This window comes from Channa argus, chromosome 11 (assembly GCF_033026475.1).
Source record: "Channa argus isolate prfri chromosome 11, Channa argus male v1.0, whole genome shotgun sequence".
NCBI lineage: Eukaryota > Metazoa > Chordata > Actinopteri > Anabantiformes > Channidae > Channa > Channa argus.
This window is the reverse complement of record NC_090207.1, coordinates 21364115-21390832: the sequence shown is the minus strand read 5'-3', so window position 1 is coordinate 21390832 and position 26718 is coordinate 21364115. Positions and strand designations below refer to the sequence as shown.

Genomic DNA, 26718 nt, shown 5'->3' with positions numbered 1-26718 from the left:
GATTTTTATTTTGTCTATTTCTTAATTTTTTTTCTCATCTTTGTCAGTTTCAAGTTATTTAAAATAAAAGTTATTCTTTTTTTGTGGTAGGGTAACAACATTTTCATTTATGTCTGTAAATGTTTTTCTGTATCTGCTGGATCTGTAAATAGCAGGCAAAATCATGACTTCTTGTTAACACGTTTACAATATTTGACTTAAAGGCGATCGCCATTATGTGTTCACAACTTATTTCTTTTTTTTTTTTTTTTTGGCCAGTGGATGTTCTTTTAATACAGTCATTGTTAATGTTATGCATGAATGTTAGCATGCTAATGTTAGCATCTAACACAGCTTTTTTAGTGTGACTTATTCCCACTGGTTTGAGTATTTGGACTGCAAAACCTCTGACCACTAGACACAACGTCAGACTCCTTATGTCTCCACAGGACAGTTTCATTCATGAAAGCAAGAAGACAGCTGTCACCCACACACTGAATAAAAGATTTTGCTCCAAGCAGAGAAGGAAGAAAGGAGTTGTTTTTTATGTCCTTGTGGTAACATGATGGCCTTGGCAATGCAACACTTGGTCATTAAAAAAAATGCTATGAATGTTTTGTGTCTTTTCCCTCATGATAGACATATCAATCGAGTCAGTATAGCTTTTGATGAAAAACGGCATCACGCTTGACAAGGATACTTTCTGTAAAACTAGAAAGCAGTGCATGAATGCACAGTGTCTAAGAGAAAGTTTTCAGTTTTTTTTCTTTTACCATTGAATCGTGGTCGTAATTTGGCTTTGTTGACAACATTCACACAAAAAAAAAAACTTTGGCTGGGCCATTGTCTTGCTGGAAAACAAATCGTCTCCCTAGACAAACTATCTTTTTTTTCCTCCAGGATTTTCTTCTATTTTTCTACATTAATTTCACCCCTTTACCTTCACAAGCCTTGTAGGTCCTGCTGCAGAGAAGCATCCCCACAGCCTTATGCTGCCACAACTATGCTTCACAGTGGGAATAGTGTATTTTTGATAATGTGCAATGTTTGCTATCCACCAAACATAGCATCTAGTTTGAAAGCATCCTCTTTTTTCTACACACTCCCTCATCACAGCAGCTCACTAGCCCCTTTCCTATAAAAAGTTTTTGAGGAAGGTTTGGTGCAGGCAGAATTACGCCTGTTTCATTTTTCTTCAATTTCATTATGATCGATTTAACCCCACCCAATAATCTTTTCACAGAGTTGCTTTGCGAATTCTTTTGTCTTCATGGTGTAGTTTTTGGCTAGCATACTAATTCAGCGACTAGGTCTGGTATTTTTATACTACAGTCATTTTAAACAATCACTAGACTCAGATGATCATTTAACCAACTATTCCAGTATTCATTTAGGCAAGTCACTATTCAATATTCACAGGGGTGACTGCCTACTGCAATCACTTATTTTACATTTTAGATAATATCTAATTAACTTTGCTTTGCAGGAATCTGTTTTTACTTTGTTTATAAAATGATCTTTTTATCAATAATTACAAGCCTTCAAACTGGGGGGGAATACTTTATAGGCACTGTATAACATCTGATGTGCAATGTAGGCCACAGTGATGTTATAACTAAGTGATTTCTTTATTTACAAAGTGATGGAATGCTTAGTCCAGCTTTTGTCTGAAGGTAACAAAGCAGTCAAACAGAGCAATCACAGAGCAGCTGGAGAAGGATTGATCTCGTACAATATAAAATAGCAGTTAATTACAAAATGATGCTAGACAGCATTACATCTGTTTGGAGGAAATGTACAGTATTGTCAAAAAAATCGAGGTAGAAAAAACACACACTGCTGAATGATAACATTTGGCAGAGATTCTTATGGGTTATAAAAGAGTTTCAATGGGAATGTAGTCAGGAGGGAAGTTACTACATCCTGATGAAAAAAGAGGAGATAGGAACACATTCAACAACCCAGTCTCAAAATTGTAAATTATTGTTAAGTTTAGCTATATCCTAAATTATTACAAAGGGAAACTGCAGAATTTCAACTTGTTTAGTTTGCTGTCAGTAAATCAGAAGCAAAATCGGGAATAAACTTGATCAAGGCAAAAATACCACGAGTAAAAAAAAAAAAACATCAGCAGATTCATGTTTCTCACACGTACTGTACCAAGTGTAGTTTATATTCATTTTGAGTGTGATAAAGTGTTTCTGCCATTCACTATTCAGAATCTGATGAGTTGCGTATACAGTGGTATGTCAAACAAATATGCTTCATACACACACTAAAACTACTTTATTTCAAAGCAACAAACACTGAGATTTAATGAATGGAATTCGTTTTCTTCATGTTACATTTTTCCACCATTTTCCACCCACTTCCATTCCCTTGGCATCACTCTCAATGTTTTGTGATACATTTAAGGTGCTCTTGTTAAATTTAGTGAATATATTAAATTGAAAGCTATGGCTGGAGATAAAGTGATATAAATACTATAGAATAACACTTATTTAATTCTGGCACAAAGCACAGTAAACCTCAAAGTGTTCACCTCCTCTTTGAAATTAAACTGGGATGTGCTCAAATACATGTTTGATGTGAAGATGTTCAGACGACATAGTGCACAAAACATGTTTTTGCTTATCAAACATCAACATTATTATCATATAGAAGTCTGTTGGCTTCCCGTTGCTTTTAAAAGCCCTGGGGTGATTGATTGTGTTTACATGTCATTTCCTTTGTCACATTATACCAACATAAATCATGGTCCAGGACGGAAATATGGCATACTGTATGCACAAAAGCAGTGTCAACTTGAATAGCCCACGGAGTATGCCCTATGATTTTCGTTCCCGAAATAGAATGACTGAGTTGTACACACTGAAGTTATCGAGCTGTCTCTCTGTCTTTGTGGAGGAGCCAGACAGTGACTCCCATTCTGTCAGTCCGTGTCTTATCTACAGGCCTGCTGTGTATGTGTCTTCCTATAAGCACCAAGTGTATTAGTACAGGGCCAAAATAAAAAACTTTTTGAGAAATATGATCCACAAGTGCCCTGAATTACACCTTGAGAGCCTCATGCACTCCCACAGCAGATAGTCGACGGTTGATGTTGCGATAACGACAGCGAAGAAGGTCACGATAAGTGGAGCGTAGGTCTCGATTGAAGAAAGCATAGATGAACGGGTTCATTAGAGAGTTGGCGTAGCCTAACCACAGCAGTGTACGCTCCAGCCAGATGGGCACACAGCTACACTCCACTCCACAGATAAAGGGTCTAGCAGTGGTCAGGATGAAGAATGGCAGCCAGCACACAGTGAACACGCCCACGATCACCCCCAGTGTTGTGGCTGCTTTCTGCTCCCGCTTGAAGATGGAGATGTTTCTGCGCTCACGGTTCAGCAGGCGGGACAAGGCAGCACATTCCTCTGCCACACCAGGCGGCTTCAGGCCTTGCATGCGCAGTGCATCACTAGCCACAGTTTCAAGGCGCTCCCGGCGCGAAAGGTCAGTGAAGCGGTGCTTTGCACCGCTCTTACGAGCTGCTCTGAAGATCTTGTAATACATGACAAGCATGACCAGCATTGGGATGTAAAAGGCTACGGCTGTGGAATAGATGGTGTAGCCAAAGTCTTGGCTAATGAGGCACACACTGGCTGTGTGGACATTTTTGGCCCAGCCACAAAAAGGTGGCAGGGTGATGGATGCTGACACCAACCACACCCCCAGGATCATTTTTGCCATCAGCTGACCGTTCTGCCGAGCTGGGTAAGTTAGAGGCCGTGTGATCCCCAAATACCTGCGAGGAAACGAGACAAAAGAGGCATGAGTATTGACATGCAGGCAGCTGTTCAACATAGGAACCTTTAACATATCCCTCTAAAACACTTTAATGCCTTGTCCAGCACAGTAGCTCTATTAGCTGCAATACATGCTTCTATAATGCAATCAGACAGCCTGAATCACAATAATTTTGAGCCTGTTTTATTAAGATGGAACTGTAGTGTATTGCCCTCCGATAGAGGACCACCCATTTCAAAGGGAGACAGTTCAATGAGAGGTTCTAAGCTGTGTTGTTGCCTCGGGGGCCATTAACCTGTTTTCTTCAGCTCTGGGGGAGCTTAGCAGGTAGAGCAGGAGCCATCAATCAAACGGGCTGCTTAGTGGTTTCAAATAGCAGCTGGAGGTGTCAGGAAAATAAAGATAAAGTGAGGTGTGAAAGGCTTGAATTTGTATAAAACCAGGGAAATAGAATCTTTCTCACAAAATGATAGATCTGTGTGTACATCTCAGCGTGTTGCGGCTGTATGCCCGCAGCCATCATCAGCATCAAATGCATCACTGATGAGAGATGTGCATTTGAGGTTCAGGGCTGTTTTTCTGGTTTCCATGCTATTGTTAATCACAAGATAAAAAGCTGCAGGGAGCATTGGCCAATTCACCTCCCTGTCCACCAGTGATGCCAACAGCTGTGTGGTAATTGAATTTAGCACAGGGTGGGTGGGATTCTTCATCAAGAGCTTTTTAGACGTTGCATTTCTGCAGCACAGTTGAGTACTCGTCACACATGCCATGGGGCTGTGTAGAATCTGCCCCTATGTAATATACTATTAGATTTAGATTGAAGACAATAATTAAACAACTTTAAACATACTAAATTGCAAAGTTACATACTAAAGTCTATTCCAGTTCACCTTTAGAGCTTCGCTGGCACAATGCAGCAGAAAATGCCAACACACTACTAATCCAAGTTTTTAGTTAGTCTGGCATCTCTGTAGCACACCATAGCTTATTAACCACAATCAGTGCCAAGTGGTATCGATCTAGATCAGAATCACTCATAAAGGACAATACATAAGGCTGCAACTACACTGAAACTGAAAGCACTTGATAATGCTTGCCCTACCTCCACACACGCACACACACGCACACACACAGGCATACAGTAACACCAATGTGATGTTTTTTAATCAGCTTAAAAGGCTGCAGAGTCAAACCCTTTTAGCTCCTATACTATATTTTCAAAGGCACCTGAGGCACGTGACCTAAGGTACATCTAACGCGTTTAAGAATTTGTCAGTGTTGCCACGACAACCAGTGAAATACCTATCATTTATCTGAAACAGGTGCCTATGGCATCTAAGGTGGACTTGCAGTGGCAGAGAATAACATGACACACAAGAAAGGAAAGACAGCCAGCAGAAGGTGTCTCATTGGTGAAATCAAGCAAAGTGAAAAATAAAACAAATCCTTAGAAATCTCATATTTTAAGCCCAGACAGATTTTTGTGGTTTTGTGGTTCGTGGGTCCCATTTAAACTCAGGTGCTGCACACTATCATCATGTCCTCCTTACACGTCCCCTTGGCTCAGTGAATATTACATAACAACCCCAGCTTCTTCCATCCTCAGTCCCTCCAAACCGCTGCTCTCACTAGCTTACAACCCCCCCTAACATGTAATTAAGCTTTTCAGGTGGGACTGAACACAATGTAGGCAAGCAATGTCAAATATATGCAAGACAGATCCTGAGATGGGTACACTGCACGCTGTGGGAAATCTTAGGGATACATTATGAATAAGCACTAACACACCGCTTCCTTCTGAATGTATTCGACCAAATGTAGTCAGTAATGAGGAAGTCAGCTGCAGTCAGATCACCACAACCACTGACTCTTGAGTCGGAAGTTGGAGACACTCTCATTGGTTTCAAAATGCTTTTGCCACCCTTAAAGAAACAAATAACTGCCTGACTGGATGAGACCACAACACTTCATTACACAGCTTCCTGCATGTATTTTAGCAAGCTAAGCTGACGTGAACAACTGAGGGATCTCCAGCTGGTTTTATCTTGTGTGTTTTGACACAGAGAGATTAAACTTTACTGACCCCAGAGAGGCAAGAACAGGATGCTGTAAAAATAAAAGGCATATTAACACGGACCAAACAAGGTTTATGGACAAAGACAACTAACCACAACAGCAAAGCAACATGCAAAATGAATAGATGAAAATACGTTTACAAAGGTAGAAACTACTGTAAAATCTGTATGCTAGTATACATTACAGTAACACCTGGATTTCTTTTGTTTTGATTTATTTTTTTGTTTACCCACCCCAAAAAAGACAAATAGGCCAGGATGTCACAAACTGGAAAGAAATCAATGTAGCCCAAGTTTTCCAACAGGAAATAGGGATCGCAATGCTCATTTCTGCACTGACGTATCATAATAAATAAGAGAGACCAGGAAAAAACAAGCATTAGGAGAAAAAACATCCATCTGTGAAAAACATCCATCTGTGAGTCGAGTTGGAGAATCAACTATAGACAGGTGCAGTGTTGTAAGTCTACCGTATACTAAAACTTGCTGTGGTATTTGTCTTCTAATACTGGCAAGAGCCATAACAGAAACTAATGCACAGACATAAATATGTGTCAGTTTTAAATTACTGAATATGCATACCTCTACATTTTGCTATGCTGTACCAGTAGGGAGAGAAAGAAAGACAGACATTGAAAGAGAAAGGAGATAGCACAGTTATGTTCTGGGCTCTGGGTTTTGCTTTGTTTTTTTATATCAATTTAATAGTAAAATTCCGCTATGCTGGTAGGGCAGCACAGTGGTAGAGCAGTTAGTGCTGCCGCCTCACAGCTAAAAGGTCCCCAGTTTAAATATACCTGCTGGCTGTGGCCTTTCTGTGTGGAGTTTCCATGTTCTCTCTCTCTGCTTTTGTTTGTTTCCTCTGGATACTCCAGTGTCCTCCCTCAGTGCAAAGACATAGATGTTAGTTTAACTGGTGACTCTAAATTGCCCGTAGATAAGAATGTGAATGTGAATGGTTGGTCTGTGTCGGTTTCTCTGTGGTAACCCTGAGATGGATTGGTGACTTGTCCAGGATGTACCTCACCTCTCTCCTAATGAAAGCTGAGATAGGTTACAGCCCCCTGTGCCCTTGAACACAGTAGTTACAGATAATGGATGGATGGGTGGATGAAATTTGCTACAGAAGTAGAATGATGAAAATGTGTGACTATTGTGATATATTCTTGAAGAGAAAAGGGATTATAATCGCCTCCCATAAATCAGCATGTGTCTAATAGATACAGTGGCACACACGGGGAGTCGAGAGAAGATATTTTCATTCCTCTGGAGAATTTGGTATATAGCCACAGGCATCAGGGATAACCCAGACAAATTGCGTGGCCAAGCTAATGGAGAATATCATTACTTCCGCTGGGCTAGCAGCTAGGCCATAGAAAAGTAAAACAGTGTAACCGGTCATGGTCAGTCATCTGCAGGAGCACGTCTCAAACCTTTTATGTCTGAGAGGGGAAATGCAGTGAAATATTTACTAAGCTGCACTAGATTCAAATTCAGAACAGCCTCTACTAGAAAGAAAGAAACAGGACAGGAGGAAAGTCTGGTAAATTACTCTTTTTCCCACGGAAACTTTCCGCCGTAGAATCCTCCCTTTTTTCACTGTGGAGGTTTTTATAATTCCTATGTCATTGTACTTTAGGCCAACCCAAATTTAGAATTGCCCATTTTAGACAGAATATCTTTTTTTATATAGTTGTGAGTGAAGCGGGCATAGAAATGCAGACGTCGCCTGAAATCAAACCATCAAAAACTCCCTCAGTATAGCCTGGTTCCTTTTTATCCAGCAGTCAGAAGTGTTTATTCACAGCTCACAAGATTTGTTTTTTCCACATACATTGCACGAGAGTGCCGAAATGGGGAACATTTGAAAACAACAAATTCCTTGTTCAAACTATGGTTGGGACAGAGGGGGAAATCAAACATTTGCAAAATAATTTACCAGCTAACCCTTAAGTTAAGGCCTTTTAAGGCTTTGTGTTTTGGTAAAAATACATGAGAACAAAATGAAGCAGTGTTTACTTCGAAGTGTATTTATTCTGAGCTGCCATAGACCGAAGAGCAACATCTCGTAAGAGTTTGGGGATTTCTCAAAGAGCAGACAACATCCCCAGGCACCAAAGAAAGCTTCAGCTCTCCTCTTCTCTTAGAGGAACCTCCATAGGAGAGAGGTTCTTATTGAGTCGATTCGCTGGCCGAGCACACCGCACACCCTGAGCCGAGCTGTAATTTACTCCTTGACTAGGACGCAAAGGAATAATCTCTTTCCCATTGATGTGTGAACACTCAGCCTTACTCTTTTTAGTTCTTTTATTTCAAATGAACTTGTACCTCTTTGCGTCAGGTTCTGTTTGTTCTCCTGTGCTCAGGTTAAGGTTAGAGTGAGTGAGTAAAATAGCAGCAAGAGTTCTCATTTAGACTGTTGCATAAGCCAAAATGAGTCATCCCTGGACAGACGTGCTTCTTCCCTCAGATTTGTCAGAAGGACTGCTACTCGAGCTTAGGTCAGACTGGTGTCAAATAGTCTGTGAATAGATGTTGGTACTGTTTTAGCCTACGTGCAGTCAAAGATTCTTGACAATCACCACCTAACACAATATGTAACAATATGTTTACCAGAATTTCTAAATGTTGCAACTGAACACTTTCTGTGTTCTGTGCTGGCAAACATATAAATATTCTGATGTTGAGGACTCCTTGTGCCTGGGCCGAACTTCACATTAAGCTCATCAAGGTCAGTTCACCCTAATTACAAAATATTTATTTTCCCACTGATTATGTTCCCAAGTCATGCAGGTAATTAAGCAAGTTAATTACTCTTGAATTAGTCTTTTAATTTCTGTAGCATCAGGGTGAGTAGGGAGCTATAATGTGGTATAATATCCAAGGTCTGAAAATATTTTTAATTTACCTTTTCACATAAAGACTTGCTGTAAGCATTTTCAGCCACTCCAGTGTGGCTATATTGACATTCACATAAAATTCAGCTGTACTAAAATGCGGACATTATCAAATTTTAATTTTTAAATGAAATAAAATCAGGAATGTCCTTAAATTATTTTAATTCCAGACTTCCATGTCCAGTAAGACAAAAAAATAAGATTGGATAACGGTTAGTTGTCTTGTTTTGTTTTTCTGTGTTTAATTATCTAACCAAACATAAAAAAAAACTTTTTTAAAGTTGTTTGACATCCTTATTTTAGAATTTGGTTTTCTTTTACAATTTGGTTTTCTTATGTCAAATCCTGTTGTTAAAAGTGTGGTCACACTACTGGTGACAAATCCCTTGCCCTGCAAAAGCTATCATCCATTGCTAGTGTGGTTGCTCAGTTCACCCAGCTGTGCAAGACAAAAGGACCCCAGAGATGCAACCGTGAAAAGCTCAATTTATGCACATAGGCTGTGACGGAGTTCTGCAACAGCTGGGAGTCTGGATTCCAGAACAAAGCAAAGTAGGGAGTTGACCACCTGACAAGGTCAAAATTTAGACAAAACACTTACTTAATTCTTTGCCTTGTGCATTTAATATTTTATCTAATGTAAGTACTTAGACAGAAAAAATATTGGCTTGTCAAAACAAATCACAGACATTGTTAGCGTGTCTGCCAAGAGAAAACTCACAAAACAAATGTAAAATTGCACATTATTAAGATGGTGAACACAATATACCACCAGAACTACACTAGAGTAGTTGGTAGTGTGAAGGTAGCAGAACCACTAGCATGGATCCGGACTGTTAGTCTATTTTGATGGAATATTGTCAAACTTGTGGCTTTCACATATCAGATTTTATAAAGCGTGAACTAGACCTCATTCTACTTTCTACTTGTAAACCAAGTGTTGCAGGTTTACAGTACGGGCTAATACACATGGAACTACCAATAATGCAATGAAATGACAAAAAAATGATCCATGAGCTGACATGATTCAAGACCTTTGGTCAGATGTAGGCTTCCTAAAGGAGTCAGGTTTTCAATCCCCCTCCCTAAAATAGAATTTAAAAGCATCATGCTTTGCCTTATTTTTGGTTTGTATTTTAAATGGTGAGCTATTTACAGAACCACTGTGTGTTCTCTAAAGGCACCTGGTCCCACACAGCACCTCCACCCCTCTGACTTTGAGCCCTGACACCTTTATTAATGTCTGTTTTAGTTTCTCGTAATTGTTGTAAAGAGGTAGCATGGTTGTTTTATAGCCTCCGCTACACAGCACACCACCTGTCCCTATCAGTGGTTTACTGGCTGTCACTGCAATAGAGATGATAGGCAGTTATTAGTGCCACAGTAATAAATGGATTGCTCCTCGAACAGCCACTGTGCTCATCCCTGTCAGCGCAGGGTGTCCTTGGATAACAAAGTTATTATCCTATTGGCTTTACACTAAAGAGCTGAATATAAAAGAACAGAAGAAGTTCAGCAACTTAACAGGTTCACATAAACTCAGCACTGTCCATTAGACTAACAGTCAACAGGTACATTAATACCTTTGGGCTTGTTGAACAGATCCAAAATAAAAGGCAAGGTGACTTTAGGGTAGGGCTAACTGGAAAGAAGCAAATCCATTATACACGTCATCTAAGCATGTGTGAGACAAAACTGGCAACACAAACAAGGTCTGCTATAATATTAAAGGGTGAGCAATAAGCTTTCAGATGTAAATGATGGTTAATATTTTTGGACATTTAGTGTTGCACTTGTTTGTAGAAACAAAATGCTCTAATTTGCTCACTTGCCATGTTTGACACCACTGTACACTGTAATTAAGCTGGTTGGCTTAGCTAAACATTAGGACATGAAACAGGGGAGACAGATAGCCTGTCTCTATTCAACTGTAATGAAATCCCACTTATCAGCACCTCAAGCTCACTTAATAATATGTTAGATCTATTTAAATAATGCACAAACAACACACTGTGCAGTTCTGTAATCTTGTCATCCCTGACAAAAGGACATTTTTAACTATTTAAATTTCATTTCCAAGTGAAACTTTCTTTTTCAGTGGTAAAGTGTCACGTTGTGATAATGCTTGCGTGTCATGCATCGCTATTGCTGGCTTCTTGTGGTCAGCTCAGCAGTCGACAGTGACTTTTTATCTGTCCTTGAAAAATCATACACACACACTGAGTGAAAAATAGAAGGAGAAAACAAACAGCAGTTGACAAAAGTGTAGGGATCCAAAAGGTTCACAATGCCCACGTTTACATTCTTTAGCTGTATATGACACATTCAGTTTGCAGTTCACTAAAAAAATTTGCATGTTCTTTGAATGCTTCTCTTTTAGCTCCTTTATGCTCAACACTGACGTGCAGCACATCTATACTTTAAGAAGAAAAAAAAAAACACCGGTTATTGCCATCACACACATTATTTAAAGTTGTTTCTGACTCCCTGTCCCATCAGACTCTGACAACATCATCCGGCCTTAATTTGGTACTGGTGTTTCAGCCACTTCACTCAGATAATGGCACCCTAAGAGAGCTTCTCTCAGCTCTTCTAGCCCTTAAGACATTTTAAAGGCACTCACACATCTTGAAATGTGATCCACGTCTTATTTATATGTTGGACAACAATTGTGTGGCTCCATTCCCTCCATTATTGTGGTTTTTGCCCTTTGCCAGCAAAGATTGGTTTTAAAAAACCAAGTCAGAAAATTTTTTTATTATATTTTTCCATAATACACAGTGAATAATGATTAAAGGATAAGGCCTATGCAGCATTTGGTTTAATTAATGGCCCCACATATGGAAGTCAAAAGCACAATTATTTCCCTGCTTGTTTAAATCACTCAGAAGTGCACACTTCAGGTCATCAAGTATTGTACTTGTACAATACAGTACTACTAAAGTGCTGCACTCTCCTCCAAATATCTTCTTCATCGCTAAGTAATTAAAGTCAATGTAATTGCACTTATAACTGTCAGTGTAAATAGTTTCCAACTTCTAAGTGTTTAAATGTAAAGCACAATCTCCTTTCGTGTATGAGAATAATATCCGTTTGCTCTGTTTTATTCTAAATGTTTGTTTTAATCCTAAAATTTACATATGCATAAGAACAAGAGCATCATTTTTTGACCAGCACTGTTTGAAAGCCCAACAGAAATTTGTAGGCATTCATTCACTGTGTCTCCGGTCTTTTGGGTTATGTAGCATGGTGTCATTCAAGAATGCAGGCCACAGTGTTGTCAGTGGAGTGAAGCTAAGAAATAAGACAATTTTCTGTGTCGCTGGAGTCAACATTAGTATGACAGTCTAGCTTGTTGCACCAGTTACGTTTACTTCTGGATGGATTTTTCCTACTTGTTATGCATTTACCAATTTCTGCACACTGTCAATGTTTTAATGGATTTCCAGATTTGTGATGCTGCCACAAAGCTTTTAAAGACCTTTATCTGTTTCAAGAAAATGAAATATACATGCTTGCTGTAATATCAGTGGGATATGCTTAGAAACAATCTTACATTAGTGAGTAATATGGTATGTAAAGTGCTACAAATAAGAGCCAAATTGTACAACCAGTATGTACAGCTTCTACTGTGGGCAGCAGTCCACGCAAATCCCCAAATTTGCAAACTTTTTTGTGAAAATCATGTGTGCTCACTCTACAACTAATGAGTTCTGACCAAAATCTGTTAGTGGGTAGGTGAATAAGTATTCCCCAGCGAGATCATCATCCCTCTCATGATAATGTGAGAGAGAGAGTGGGAAGAGCCCCTATATCTTTGTCACTGTCCTTTTGCTTCTGTCACTGACTATACGTGCCCTCTCAAAGGACACCTCGTAAACTAAGTAAGCTCAGACCGGGTCTCAGATGTGGGGGAGGAATTAATTCACTACTTCTTCCCTTTTTACTTCTGACCTTTTAAAAAAAATGTTTAACAAGTTTAGTTGCCAAGGATACCACACGCAGCTCCTCAAAGAAAGTGAGCCGACTCACTTTCTTTGAATTTGGCATCTAGTCAACAGTTAGTATAGCTGAAGAAGCTGCACGACCTATTATATGTCTTCACATCGTGACTCGGCAAATGGAAAGAGACAGGAGGAGTTGTATCCAACTAGCTCCTGAGTCAGTAGACACTACCATGTAACATAAAGGCAGGAGTTGAGGACTGTGCTTTTTTTCAAGCTCCTATTTTCTTACTGACCTTTTATTTCTGGAACATGAAAATATCACAGACCTTCTATTGGAATGAGGGCAAGAGCAATGCTACTGATACCTGTAGTATTTCAAATATGCTATAAATTTTTGGCCTTCGTCTTCTGTTTACGTGTGTGTGTGTGTGTGTGTGTGTGCGCGTGTGTGTGTGTGTGTGTGTGCGCGCGTGTGTGTGTGTGTGTGTGTGTGTGTACTGTGTGTGTACTGTGTGCACTCCTACTCTTGAAATGTATTGTTTCAATAACAGACTAATTAATTCCAAGAAGATATTTACCTGTAAAGTAGATCTGTCTTTTGTAAATGCCCTTTCATGTGTTGTGTAAAGGAACTGAATTGCCAGTTGTTGAACAGTGTTATACAAGTAAACCTGCCTTATCTTGCCCAAGGCCTCTACCAACAGATCTTTATAGAGAAAGAGTTGACTCATGGCTCTGTTTAAATAGTATCTTCGATATAACATAATTTTTGTGAGCAAGAGTAAACTGCAAGATGTTTTTGGACATAATGAGGATTACGGCATTAGATGCTCTCCACTAATCCGAACATAACAGTATACAATTTCTGTCAGCCAGCCGTGGTTAATATGCAACATATAGTATAAATTCATTCATTCATTCATTCATCAAAAGCAATATCAGTATAGAAACTTTTAGATATACCAAATGAGAAAAGTCTGCATCACAGCATCACAACTTTAGCACGTTTGTTTTTGATTCTGCCTCACATTTACTAAACAGATGAAGAATTATAACTCCGTTTCTGTTACTTAACTAAGTCACAGCAGGTCACTGTGTTTTTCTCCCTATTGAGAGATGAGTGGAGCGCATCATTACCCACGACAGCGAACAGTGGTAACTTCAACAATTATTTTCATTTTCTGCTGTGACCTTGTGCACATTTTATTGTAACAGTGACTCTTTTCTCCAGAAAGCTGTTGCACATTGGCATTGTCCACAGTGAAATAAGGGATTTTGTTAATTGCATGTCTAGCGTCATCTCCACATTTCTTTTGTTTTCCATTTGTGTTAGGTGATTTATAACAGGGAGGTTTATGTACCGGAATGTACGTCAGATGCATGCGGTGGGTTGTGTCTAGTAAATCTTGGTCGTAACATCACAGTTTAGAAAAGTCATATGTCTGCTGTAAACAGCCTCTTCTGTTAATGTGTCACTAAACTGTGGTGCTATGAACTATCCAGGTTATGAGTGTGCTCTTGGACCAAACACACACATCCGCAGGTGGAAAACCCCCTGAATGCTCATAAAACACACACCCACAGTAAATGTCATTTAATATGTCTGTCACACGTTGAAATAATAGCTGACATGCCTTATTTTAAATAGAAGCTACTTTAAATGCTACTGTGTAAAAGTGATAGTAAGTAATTATGCATTAACTCATGATAAGTTGCACATTAATTTAAGGATTAATTCATGCTTAGTGAGGGACCATTATGATAAAGTGTTACCAACCTTTCGGAATTTAAGTAGTTCAAGTTTGTTGATCTAACCTCTGCCATGTTTTCCTTTCATTGGTGTGTCTGAGGTCATATATCAAATTTCATGTTGGTTCATGTTTCTGACCAAATCTACAAATCGTAGATGCTTGATTCACCTCTGATTTGTTGCTGATATCATTTCCAAATGATTGAGGATGCTCTTTTTCGAGGATGTTCAAGAACTGTGCCTGACCTTCCACTATGATTGCTCTGTTTTAGCATTGTTAAATGTCCACAGTAATGGCGTGTATGCATACACATGGTCACTCAGTTGCATAGTCAATGTCATGATGTGACAAATTTTATCATAGAAATAAAATTGATGATATTTGATGTCATATGACAAAGTCCTATCTTAAGTCTAGCATCTTGGTGTGAACATCCCGCTGTGACATTGTCTGAGTGTGTACAGCTCTTTGTGGCTTTTTGATGCCATCCAGTAAGCTTCACTAATGGCAATTTCTGCAATGAAATGAATGGGGAGCCATCTTCCTGTTAGACAAGCATCTGGGGAATAACCCGAACATTACTGAAGATTTGACCTAAAGGTTTTTGCCATTAGAACTGTAGATTGAGGAAATGTTTGAGACATGTGATTTTAAAAATGACTTCTAAGTTAGGTGTGGAGCTGAAGTTAATTATTACTCAAAGAAGTTTTTAACTTTTTTAACTTTTTTTTTTTAGATTGCGCTTGCAATAGCCCCATTTACAATGGCTCATAACTGAATTACTTATTACAAATTGCTCCTTAACCCTTAACCCTGCTAACTAGCTCTACTATCACTCTATTCACTCTACTATTCCCTCTGTGGCCACAACCATTATCACTCATAGCCTACGCTTACAACACAATAGAGAATGTGACGTGCTTGTTGTTGTGACAATGTCCTTGCCTTTCAGATGACGAGTTGGAGGCTTTGGATTTTCTGTTGTGATTCTGAAAAGCCTTGTTACAGCAGCTCGGCAGGAGTACAGCATACAAAACGTCATACTGTTGTGAAGGAAAGCACACGTAGCTCAGACAATCCACTGGGACCCTTAAAGCCGGACAGATACTGTGCAGCTTTTATCAATCATGTATAAAGTGTTAACTCACACTATATGTTTCCCTAAGACGTTCCTCTCAACCCGAACCTCTGACTTCCCTGCTCACCACTCACTCCCCCACCACGAGGAGCTGAAACTGAACACCTGCACAGAACAATAGCTGTTTCCCCAGTGTTGACAGAAAGAAGGAAATATAGCTTCACCTTTTGTGATTCTACAAAACATTCTACAAAATATGACGAGCTGGCGAGATGATGCTTACATTATTTTTGTGTTCTCCAACAACCCAGTCTGTACACCAGTCAGCCAAAACCTAAAGACCTGGTGGTTTTGCTATAGCATGTAAAATATTACTTCAATAGTTTTACAATAAACTTGTTTTAAACATGCAGCCACCAGGCAAAAGTGCCACAAATCCAACCGATAACCTTGGGGCAGGACTGCTGGTTGTTTGGCTGTTTGGTCTTTCAATGTTCGGTGAATTTTTCCGAACATTACAAGATGGGGGCTATAATCGGGTTGAATCTATATCTATACAGTGTGTGCCTTACTGCATAATGCCAATATTGTTATAGCTGTTTTTTGAAGATTATTAAAAGTAGCAGTATGTTTGCTTTATACAAAAGGGCATGGGGCATCCTACATTTTGGGATTGTGGTCTCATCACATTAGCTGAGGAACTCCGGCAGGTCCCCAAACAGACAACCCATCACCCTTACAGACATTAACGTTAGACATTTAGAACCAAAAATAAGACACTTTGATTTGACAGTGCACAGCCGTGTACTCAAGCACGGAGGTGCTATTGTGAATGTATTTCCCATAAATTATTTTGGTTAATGAGATAGACAGTGAGATATTGTAGTCTGGATCGAAGTACTTTACTAGAGCAAAAAAGCACACAGTTATTGAACTCATAGAGTAACTGTAAATTTAGTAAAAACTCTACAGTATTTCTGTGTGTACATACAGACACTCCCACACAATCTGCAAACACTGCCAAACTGTCCTGAATGCCATAACTCAATGTGCCACTGTATTTCACTACTGCGATACTAACTATGCTCTGCTTATTGCTGAAAGGACAAACTTCTCTGCATCTACTCTACCTGAAGAAGAACTATCAACTACGTCACGTTAAACATTTACATCAATCAATACTCTTGGATTGAGCTTACAACTGACAGCTATGGAGCACAGCAAGGAACATTTATGAATAGTGATGTTCCATTAAGATGAAACATGAGGCAACTAAATAACGTGCGCCCGTGTAAAATAAAATGCTTTCGAGGGCTGTTATCCCCCCTTCGGTACTGTATATGCTTAAACAGAAACATGTACTGTATAGTTTATGCTCCCACAACACATGAATGCTCAAGATTGGTAAAACATTTGAAAATGTTATTTTCCCAGCAATATCGGATCATTCATATGGCCTGACTTAATGGACTGTATAAATATTCAGTTCATGTGCAAAGATGAGCTGAATGCCAAAACTTGAGATGCACAGTTATTCTGCAGCAGCAGCAATATGCTAAATGTTCAAAACATAATATATTGTGTGATATGCGTGTGTGTGTGAATGTGTTTGCTGTGTCTCCCTTCCATCAACTGGGAAACCCATTATCACACTGCTTGGTAAATGCTTGTTGGCCCTTTGTTCAGTCTTGATGAATAATGGACCCCAACTCTTTTATGCCAAACACAAAGAATGATTTATGCCACACTAAACTCACTCAGCACTTTACCCTTTTCTGCCTGCTGTCCCAGGGGGTTGCAGGGTACATCAGGCGACAAGCTGGGAAAAGCATAAAACCCATATCTCTATCTTTGTGGAGTGGTTACTAATCCAACATCATTCATGCCAAATTGGACAGGAAAGTGAAACTTACCAAAACTGCTTGTGCTATATGGAAGTGAGTATTTGCAGTTTTTCAGAACGTACATATTTCTCACAGTTTTCATCATGCCTCAGTTGATAAAACGCCTTCAAAACATCAACAACTTTGGATAACATCAGTTGAAGGATCTAAAACCTAATTGGGGTCAGATGATTTCTACTCAACCGGCGGGACATGCAAATTTATCAAAACATCAGCAAAACAGCCTAAACAACCTTCATCCAATTTTCAATTGGACTGGATAATTTCGTTTCAGTCTTCCATCAGTAACACAGTTACTATTTAAATGATGCAGAGCTGGTTGATGAATCTTGTTCAAGTGGCTCCAAACAAAACCATTAAAATCAACAAAATAAATCAAACAGCAGATCATCAGATCTGCCAGGGAAGCATGAATCTATTTAAAAAATAGTTTTTCTCAACCAGAAAGTCTAACTAAGGGCAAGGACCAAAGGACCAGCCTCTGTCATTAGTGATTTGTCTCATTTCTCTCCATTAACCATCCCTCTCACTTTAGAGTGCACTTACATTACATTGCTCTTACATTCGAGCGTCCCTCCAAAGCTCTCCACTTAGCTGTAAAGGACAGTGGTCAAAAAAACTTCCACAGAAAAACTAGAGAATGAAACATTTAATAAGACTTGAAGAACAAGACAAAGCAAAGGCCAGTTCCAAGATTATCATTCACAGTCGTGGCTCACATGCTCTTATTTGATTGATGTTGCATTTCTGATCTTTGCTGAATATCCTGGGGGGGGGACCTCGGTTTAGAGAGGTAGTTAGGCACTTCATTGTTAGAATACCCTGTGTATCTGGTCATTAGGGCAATTCGAGAGCTCAAAGGTGAAACTGTGTAAGTTACATTTGAAATAGATAATCTCTTTTCCACATTGGAACTACATTTACTGGCCACTTTATTAGAACATCTGTACAACCAAATGCAATCCAACCAAGCAGCTCTGTCATGAATTCTACTTTTATAATGTTACGATTTCTCATCTTCACCACCCACTGTGACCTCAATAATGAATAGAGAATAGAATAATCACCTTTCTGACAAATACATCAACGGCTTTTCACTTGTCCCCTCAGGGGTCGCCACAGCGGAACATGTTCCACGCGTTGATTTGGCATAAGTTTTTACGCCGGATGCCCTTAATGCCACAGCCCTCCCCTTTTGTCCGGGCTCAGGACCAGGTCATGGCAGAAATACTGTATTGGAATGTATTGTACATGTGTATCTTGGCCAGTGAGTGTGTATAAGATTTGTGACCCATCCATGTTTGAATGTATATATGTATGATATTAGGGATGTTTGCAGGAAAAGCCTGTGATGTGATGCACATACATTATGCACTTGTACATGTTTTTGGTCATTTTCTTTCCTTTTCATTTTACATGCCGTCAGACGGTAGATAGAAACAAACGTCTTATCCTTTTGCAATGCTCTTTTTCCTGTAACATTTAAAAACAAACTTGAAACATGAATAAGTTAAAATCTGCTAAATATGGCAACTTCCAATTGCTGTGAATGCAGCATAGCATGATGGATTCATGGAGAACGTACTGTATAGCAGCAATAGATTTGGTAATGAGCCAAAACTAAATATATTTGCTTGTCTACTGAACCAGTGAGAAGCCCACAGATAATCTTTGCTTGCACCATGGAAAATAAATTGTTAAAGTAAGTCACTTAAAAATCATTGCAGAGATGTGACGTCTTCACTCTCACTAACAATATTCTGGTAAAAGTAAAGAAAAACCACAAGGTCAAGAAACAAAAAGTGAGCTAGTTAGTGGTATCATTTTGTACTTCTCCCTTTGCCTTTCCGCTTCCAATCATCTCAACCTTCATTGGTTTTATTCCCACATATACCACCCTAGTTTGTCTCTCACATCATGTGCTTCTGTAATAAAAGTCACACAGTTCGGAAACAGTACAGTGACACTCACCAATGACTATCTTGTCTAATGCTTTGTCCTTGTATTTGTATTTAATGGGTATTACAGTAATGGATATTACAGTAATGGGTATTACAGTAATGGGCATCACATTAAATATTATGTCTCTCTGTAACTTAGTTGTGATCGCAGGTTTTAAGAATTTAGTGTAACATCCTATTTAGTACCAAAGCACGCTTGCTGTTCTGATGTCACATTCGTTTACAAGCATGAACTGCCTTTGATCTGATCACAGTGGCCTAGCAGGAGATATCCAATCCCCCACATTTTGGTGAGGTGACCGACATGTGGGTAGTGAATAGTAAGAGTGCAGCTTAGGTGTCACATCGCATTACCGGATGCATCGGCTAGGTCAAATCATCTGCGCTGCTGCTGCCGCTGCGAATGGATGTTCACCAGCTACACTAGGCAAGCGCTCTTCATCCTGGGAAGACCTTACAGTACATGCTGACCTCACAAAAACATTATCAGATGTTGAGAGCTGTGTGTGACCTCGGCTCATCTGTGACACACCAGTTGGCAGAAAAGATGTGAAGGCTATGGATAATCCTGCTGCCTTATAAAGGCCCGAGCTAGCATGATTTCCTTCCTTAAATCCCCTGCAGGAGCTTACGGGTGTGATCACACCTACACTGTATTTAATTTAGTCTGAACCTTGTTGGAAAACTTTACTTTACTGCAGTTATGTGATCTTTATTTTCGACCTACATCTTCCATCTTCCATCTTCGAAGTTCACTGATAGTTAATCTAGGCAATACTTGATTTGCAAAACTGACGAGCATCTGTCTCTTTCATTCCTTTACCTCCTTTAGCTTTTCTTAGATGTCTGGTGAAATAGAAAAAAGGACTACCCTCTCTTTCCGCTGTTTTGAATTAATCATTCATATTTGGCTTTTGAATTATTAAACATGGAACAAATTACTCTCTGTGAAGGTAAAAAACGACTGTAGCCAAAACAGATCCAAACTTTTTAGGGGAGTAGGCATGAAAGCAGCCAAGCCACGGCTGAAAGTGCATGCTGGGGTGTCTTGTGAAAGAACAGACCTACATTAGTTTAGACTACAGGCTTTGGGTGTATAGCTTCTCTTTGGCTCACTTCACAACTCTCAGCCTGTGCCTGGTTTACTGCTGTGGTGTGTCATGTTCAATTTCCACGTTAAGACGCTGCAGGTAATGGATGGGTACTCATCCATAAGCATGCCATTCACAGCAATAAATTTGTTCATACAGTACAAAATCAATACTACTGAAGAGTATTCTTCATTAACTTAGGCATGACCCAGTTGCATGACAGGTACAGTAAAGGTAGTACTGGACTATTTTTCCTTTAATATGATGACATGCCTTGATTTGCTAGATATTTATTTTTGCTGGATTACAGTAAAACAGTAGCACGGTGGTGGAGTGGTTAGCACTGGGGTCTCACAGCTAGAAGTTCCCTGCTTAAAATCTACCTGCTGGATGCTTCCTTTCTGTGTGGTGTTTGCATTCCCCCCCCGCCCCCCCCAAGCTGGAGACTTGTCCAGCGTGTACCCTGCTTCTCACACACTGACAGCTGGGATAGGCTCCAGCCCCCCTTATGACTCTCTCAGGATGGATGAATAAAAACATCAACACAAAATGTTGATCCTGTGTGATAGTTTAGCTTTAAATGATGTTTCATTTCGCATGAAAGATAAAAAAAGATTTTAAAAAGTCTTTAAAAAATCAAATCTAATCACACAATGAGACTGCCGAATTAGAGCAAGTCTGTATAGCCAATCATCTATAGCTCTTGGATTTTAATCATCAAGAACAATTTATTTATTACAGTGAGTACTTTATATATAGAAAATGTAGTTATACATAAATCAGTATTAAAGCTAATACTGTATTGGCTGGTGTCTTATTTTCCCCACAGTGCATGAGGTTAAATCCATTGCTAATTGGACTTGGGTTTATCCGTACAGTGAATTTCAGAGATATTTTATTCCAACAGGATGACAGTAGTCTTTCTGATTACTGTCATACACAAAGCCTGTCACGTCCCTGCAGAATCAGACATTTTATTGGCCCCATACACTAGGGACCCCTCTTCTAGTTCTTCATCGTTCATATTGGCAAATATAGTGCAGCATCTCAACTGTAAAGCACAGTAACTCTGAGAGACAATCAATATTGCTCTCTGCAGTAGAGCACCTATAAATTTCAGGAAGTGTATAACCACCAAACACACCTGTTCAGTCCTGAACTTCATTTGCCACAAATCGCTATTCTGCAGCGACATTGTACGATGCATGTCCTTGGGAACCCTACATGAAAGTCGGAATAACTAATTACAGCTGCTGTTGTGTCTAATTGCCAATTCCCATCCTACTGAGTTCCTTATGATTCCCATTGTAAATCATATGCCAAACACACTCTGCATTGTTTAATTAAAATGAGTCTGTTTCATGGAGACCAGTGCAAACAGTTTAGAGAACGGCCTCTTCAACTTGTGTGGGAATGCAAATAATCCCACACTGCCATCACAGAGTGGCACAGTTCGGTGGGTGTGCGCACTTTGATTTTACTGAAACAAATTCAGTCATCTATATTTTGGGACATGCTCACTCACAGGTGGGTCCATTTGTCCTTTCTGAGTATACTGTTCCACACACACACACTCCATCATCTTTACTAGTCTTTGGGAACTCTAACCTGACCTAACTAGTATTCTTACCATCTCTCCTAACATTCATCACCTCTACCACGGCTGACTGGAAGAATCACGCTGCAACACAGTATCTCTAATCTTGTTGCTCTCTTAATATCATTAGCTCCTCAGGCGTATTTAAGTCCCTCGTGCTTAGCGCATCCACAAGCAGGGAACATGCATAATTCTGATGGCGATGCACTGAGGTAATAATGTCTGATTGGAAAGCAAGAGCAAATAATCAGATCATGAATTATTTCAATTAGCTTTTGTCTTCATTAGTTAGTGAGGCAGAATGCTCACACAGATTACTCGACTTTTATTTCATTGTGGATTATAGTGGGAGCAATGGACATGTCTCATTTGTCCTAAGCTATCAGGCTCAGCTCAGGTTGTAGTATACCTGAGATGGAGAGTCGATCTTAGTCTGTGGGAAGGGGTGCTCAGGCTTTGCAGATTTTCTTTCCCCAGCTTGTGTAATTTAAAGTCATTCACGTGGGGCGTTTGTGACATCACTTTAATGAATGTATTTGGTGAGTGTTACTGCAAAATATCAGGGTGGTAAATTTGAGTATCTTGGCTGTGAGATAGAAAACCCGTATTTGTAGTTGAGTTTACGTAGAAATAAACTTTAGAAATAAACTTTTTGCATTGTGTAAATGTATAAATTTGGCTTTGATTTTTTTTTAAAGGGGGCCTAATGATTAAGAGCAGGTGCATGCGCCCTCAACTGAAATGTAGGGCGATGATAGTGTAAATCATTTATCAAAGTCACAGCAGCTGGAAGGTCGATGGGCGTTGATCCTAAATGCGTAATTACAGGAAACACTGCCCATGGCCCGGTTAAGTAAATTAATTAAGCATGCTATAAATTAATCACAGTCTGGTTAATAATTTTCTGGATCAGTGGCTTCAACCGAACCAGAGGAACAGTTGATTTGGAATAAGGCATTTAAATGCCAACCTCTGTTGTAGAATCGCCCGGTTATTTAATGAGTTTATCTTACAGCTATTTGATTTATTTGGCACTTTAACTGCCACTGTGCTCAGTGCAACTAAGCGGTTTGAAACTCATTACAAACGGATTTCTATTATTTATATTATATTAAATCTCCCCTCCGTGTCATTTCAACCGCACGCGTAATCTTTGAGCCTTTGCGGAACGACAGCGTTCAATATCAGTAAATGGGGTCAAAGCTTCAGTCCAGCTGCCAACTTTAGGGACTTACCTATCCACGCTGATCACACAGAGAGTCATGATGGAGGCAGTGCAGCACATTACATCCATGCCGATGAAGATGTTGCAGAAGACCTCTCCAAACAGCCATTTGCCGCCGGTGAGGTCTGTCACTATCACAAACGGCATCACAACTATGGCCACTGACAGGTCTGCCACTGCGAGGGACACCAGAAGGTAGTTTGAAGGTTGTCTCAGTTTCTTCACCACACAGACTGCGATCACCACCAGCGTGTTTCCCATCACTGTGACCGCCGTGATGATCGCCAGCATTACCCCGATAATGATCTTCTCGGGTCGCCCGAAATCCAGAAGCTGCTCACCGCACGACTCGTTCCACATTGTTGTGGGACTGATGGTGACGAAGACGTTGTAGAGACGCTGCAAAGTGCCATTGATAACTTCGGAAATATCCTCCTTCTTGTTGAAAGTGAGCTCAATTCCCGAAGTATTGAACATTACGACCTCTGTATCCAGTTAGGGTTGCAAGGGACGCCTCGCAGAAGTGCTCCAATTACGCACATATTTGGATATGTGTAACCTGCTCTCACTTCCTAGTCAGCGGTTTCGGATTATGGATGTTGCAGCTGCACCACATCAGAGCTGCCCAACACTCAGAAGGGTTCTTGACTGGTTCCTATTTAGGAAAGATCCGTCTGGTAAAGAGTTATCCCTGTGGTGCGTGATCCATCTCCAGAAAGAAAAATCTTCTTTTACTCCAGATCTTTTAAATTAAAAATGTCTCACAGTCTAAATAGCTGCTCCAGAAGAGCTTGTTTCTCAATGAATTACTTCGACAAATATGGGCTAGTTGGGAAGTTGCGCTGTTCAAACCGCACCTATTCTTGTGACGCATCTCTGAGAGCGCACAACCAACACTGAAGACAGAGACATAAGATAAACAACTGCTGTTTTAAAATAGATTCCACCATTGGGCAGTTTGGAGCGAGTTTTCTCTAAATGTGGACTTACCTCCATAAAGCCATGAAGAGGGTGAACTAAATAATAATAAATGTTCTGAGATTTGGTGTGTGCAGTTTCATTTTATAAGAGAGTGAGTCAAAATCCCACATAATTTCGCAAAGCATATCTCTCCCTCATTAATATGTATTGTTATGCTCAGAGTTAGCTATTTGAAATCCTTGTAAAAGATGTCAAGCACTTGAACAAGCTCGAGCCTTTTTTGGAAATGAGAATGGTGCAGCAAAGTTTGCTATAAAAACCCTGACTTTCTCACCTAACTCATGAACAGGAAGAAGGGGACAGGAAATAAACCTTGTCACATTTTGCCACTGCCTCCAGTAAGAGAAAAGTCATCTGTTTATAAACTGAATCGAAAGGTCTAAAGGCAACGCCACTTAAAAGTATTTTTCTCTTGTAATAGACACTGTATGTGACAATGTTTTTTTCACTCGGATCATCAAATTTAAGCCCTGGAGACAAAGAAAATGAACACTGATCACACTGGGAGACATTAAGGACATATGGGAAGGTTTCCCAGGACATTTGCTGCAAGCATCATCATCTAGACAGCAGCTGTGGTGTGTTTGTCCAGTCTGGCTCTGAAGGGGCTGGTGCTGTTTCCAGCGCTGCCTCCTGGCCTGTCAACAGTTATTTTTCCCCCTTCTTGAAATGCAAACCACCCCAGTTGTGGCCTTTTACTTACCACTACCTACTACTCAGTCTGCCAGACAGGTCAGTAATGATTGTCACATCAAATAAATGCTAGTTACCGCTGGCAGTTTCTGCTAGACCTCCTTCTGTCAGGGAAATTTGGCGAAGGATATTACCAATGTGTAGATGTCAACAGAGATGGGTCAGGTTTCCAGGGTGGAAAGCCTGTGAGGAGTGCTCACAGAGCTTGTGCAACCTGTCAGCTTGTCAGTGTCTCTTTCAGGCCGTCCGAGGCCCTTGTAGTGAAAGGGCTTAAACAGGTATCGTTTACAACTGCTTTGGGAGCATAATTGAATTGGTGGTACAGCAAAAGGAAATGATTTCAAATCTAAATTTTAAAAATGTTTAAATCAAAGCTTTTAGTGGAGATGTTACATCTTTGTGGAAGCAACCTCAGGTTACAAGCGAATCATGATACAATGAGCCAAGGGCCCGCCCTAAGCCCCCCTTCATAAGAACAACATCAAGTGTGTATGGAAGCTGTTCAAACTCTGCAGCGTTATGTTGTCGGTTGGACAAGGGTGCGAGCAGGTTACCGCACTGTGACAGCTGAAAATGCAGGTCTCTGTGCTCCTTCAACAGAACTGTGGTGTTGTAATAACGAGTGAACGCATAATCTGAACCATTTACAGGTAATAACCTCAAATTGCAGACATTGTTTTGACCCCTCTTGCTGCTATGACCCCTGATAGTCTGTTTGGATGTCAGGTTAGTAAAAATCTTTCCAATAAATAAGCCCCATGTGACTCCATGTGACATTTTCTGACCAAGTCTGGATCCCTTCTAATTGAAAGAACCTTAATGAAACCAAAAGATTAATTCAACATGGCCTTTTACGGGAAGGAGGCAAGCTGCCATCATGTTTTACATTTTGACCTGTAATTACGCCAACATGTCAATCATTTATATCAGTTATTGCTAAAGGCAACTCTTCATGTCTCATCCAAACATGTTGCTTTGGACATGTCAGGTAATGCTATTGACTATGTCCACTTGTAGCCCACCAGCTGACATGGACGGACAAAATGTTATCGGCCGGCTGAAGTGAGATGTCTATTCTTCTGATGTAGATTATAGCTGAAGGCAGGCAGGTGGAGATTGTCCCTTTACATTGGCCACAGGGGAGAAAGACATTATTTATTTGTTTATCTTGTTTTCTTGGCAGCAAATAGAGGATTTGCAAACACGACCTTAATAAAGTGACACAATCACACATGGTGCAGGTGCTGGGCAACAAAAAGGTAATTCCACCATGACAGCAAAATGTAGCGGAGGACCAGACCAGAAAACACAGAGCACCTGTATTAAAAGTAGATTTCGAGATTTAATGCTAAACTCACTGCAAAATAATAAAGCTGAAAAAATAAGATTTTGTATCATAACATGTCTAAATAATAAAAATCAACTCACACCAGAAAGGTACTGAAAAAATTATTTTATGTGATGTCTTAGAAATTAAAAAGAATTTTTTTAAACACGTTGCAGTACAAGAAACAGTTATGTCATTTAAGGTTATCCATTAGCAACAACATTAGATGGTACATATTCATGTAGACGGGCAAAAGTTAAAACCACATTTGCTAAGTCGTAGCCATAGCAACAAAGGGTCTTTAGGTTTTGTACAAAAAAGGGTGTCATGACTTTTTTTCTTTCAACACAGACTTTACTCTCTGTATTAGCAGCTTGCATTTTAGAAACATATAACAAAAGCAAAATTACAAGATGG

At 39.8% G+C, this 26718-nt stretch overlaps 1 protein-coding gene across 1 annotated transcript; it reads right to left on the bottom strand.

Moving 5' to 3' along the window:
- Positions 1–1454: 1454 nt before the first annotated feature.
- Positions 1455–26718, bottom strand: htr7c (5-hydroxytryptamine (serotonin) receptor 7c). The gene is made up of 2 exons (XM_067522455.1): positions 23311–26718; positions 1455–3769 (listed from the first exon to the last, which is right to left on the bottom strand). The coding sequence occupies exons 1-2, from the start codon at positions 23775–23777 to the stop codon at positions 3031–3033; spliced, it is 1206 nt and encodes a 401-aa protein (XP_067378556.1). The 5' UTR covers positions 23778–26718; the 3' UTR covers positions 1455–3030.

What these genes read in the sequence shown, in the direction of transcription:
- htr7c (XM_067522455.1), bottom strand. Translation starts at nt 23,777, where the DNA reads ATGTTCAATACTTCGGGAATTGAGCTCACTTTCAACAAGAAGGAGGAT. An exon ending in TGTGTGATCAGCGTGGATAG is followed by an intron (nt 3,770 to 23,310) that starts GTAAGTCCCTAA and finishes GTTTCCTCGCAG; the next exon opens with GTATTTGGGGATCACACGGC.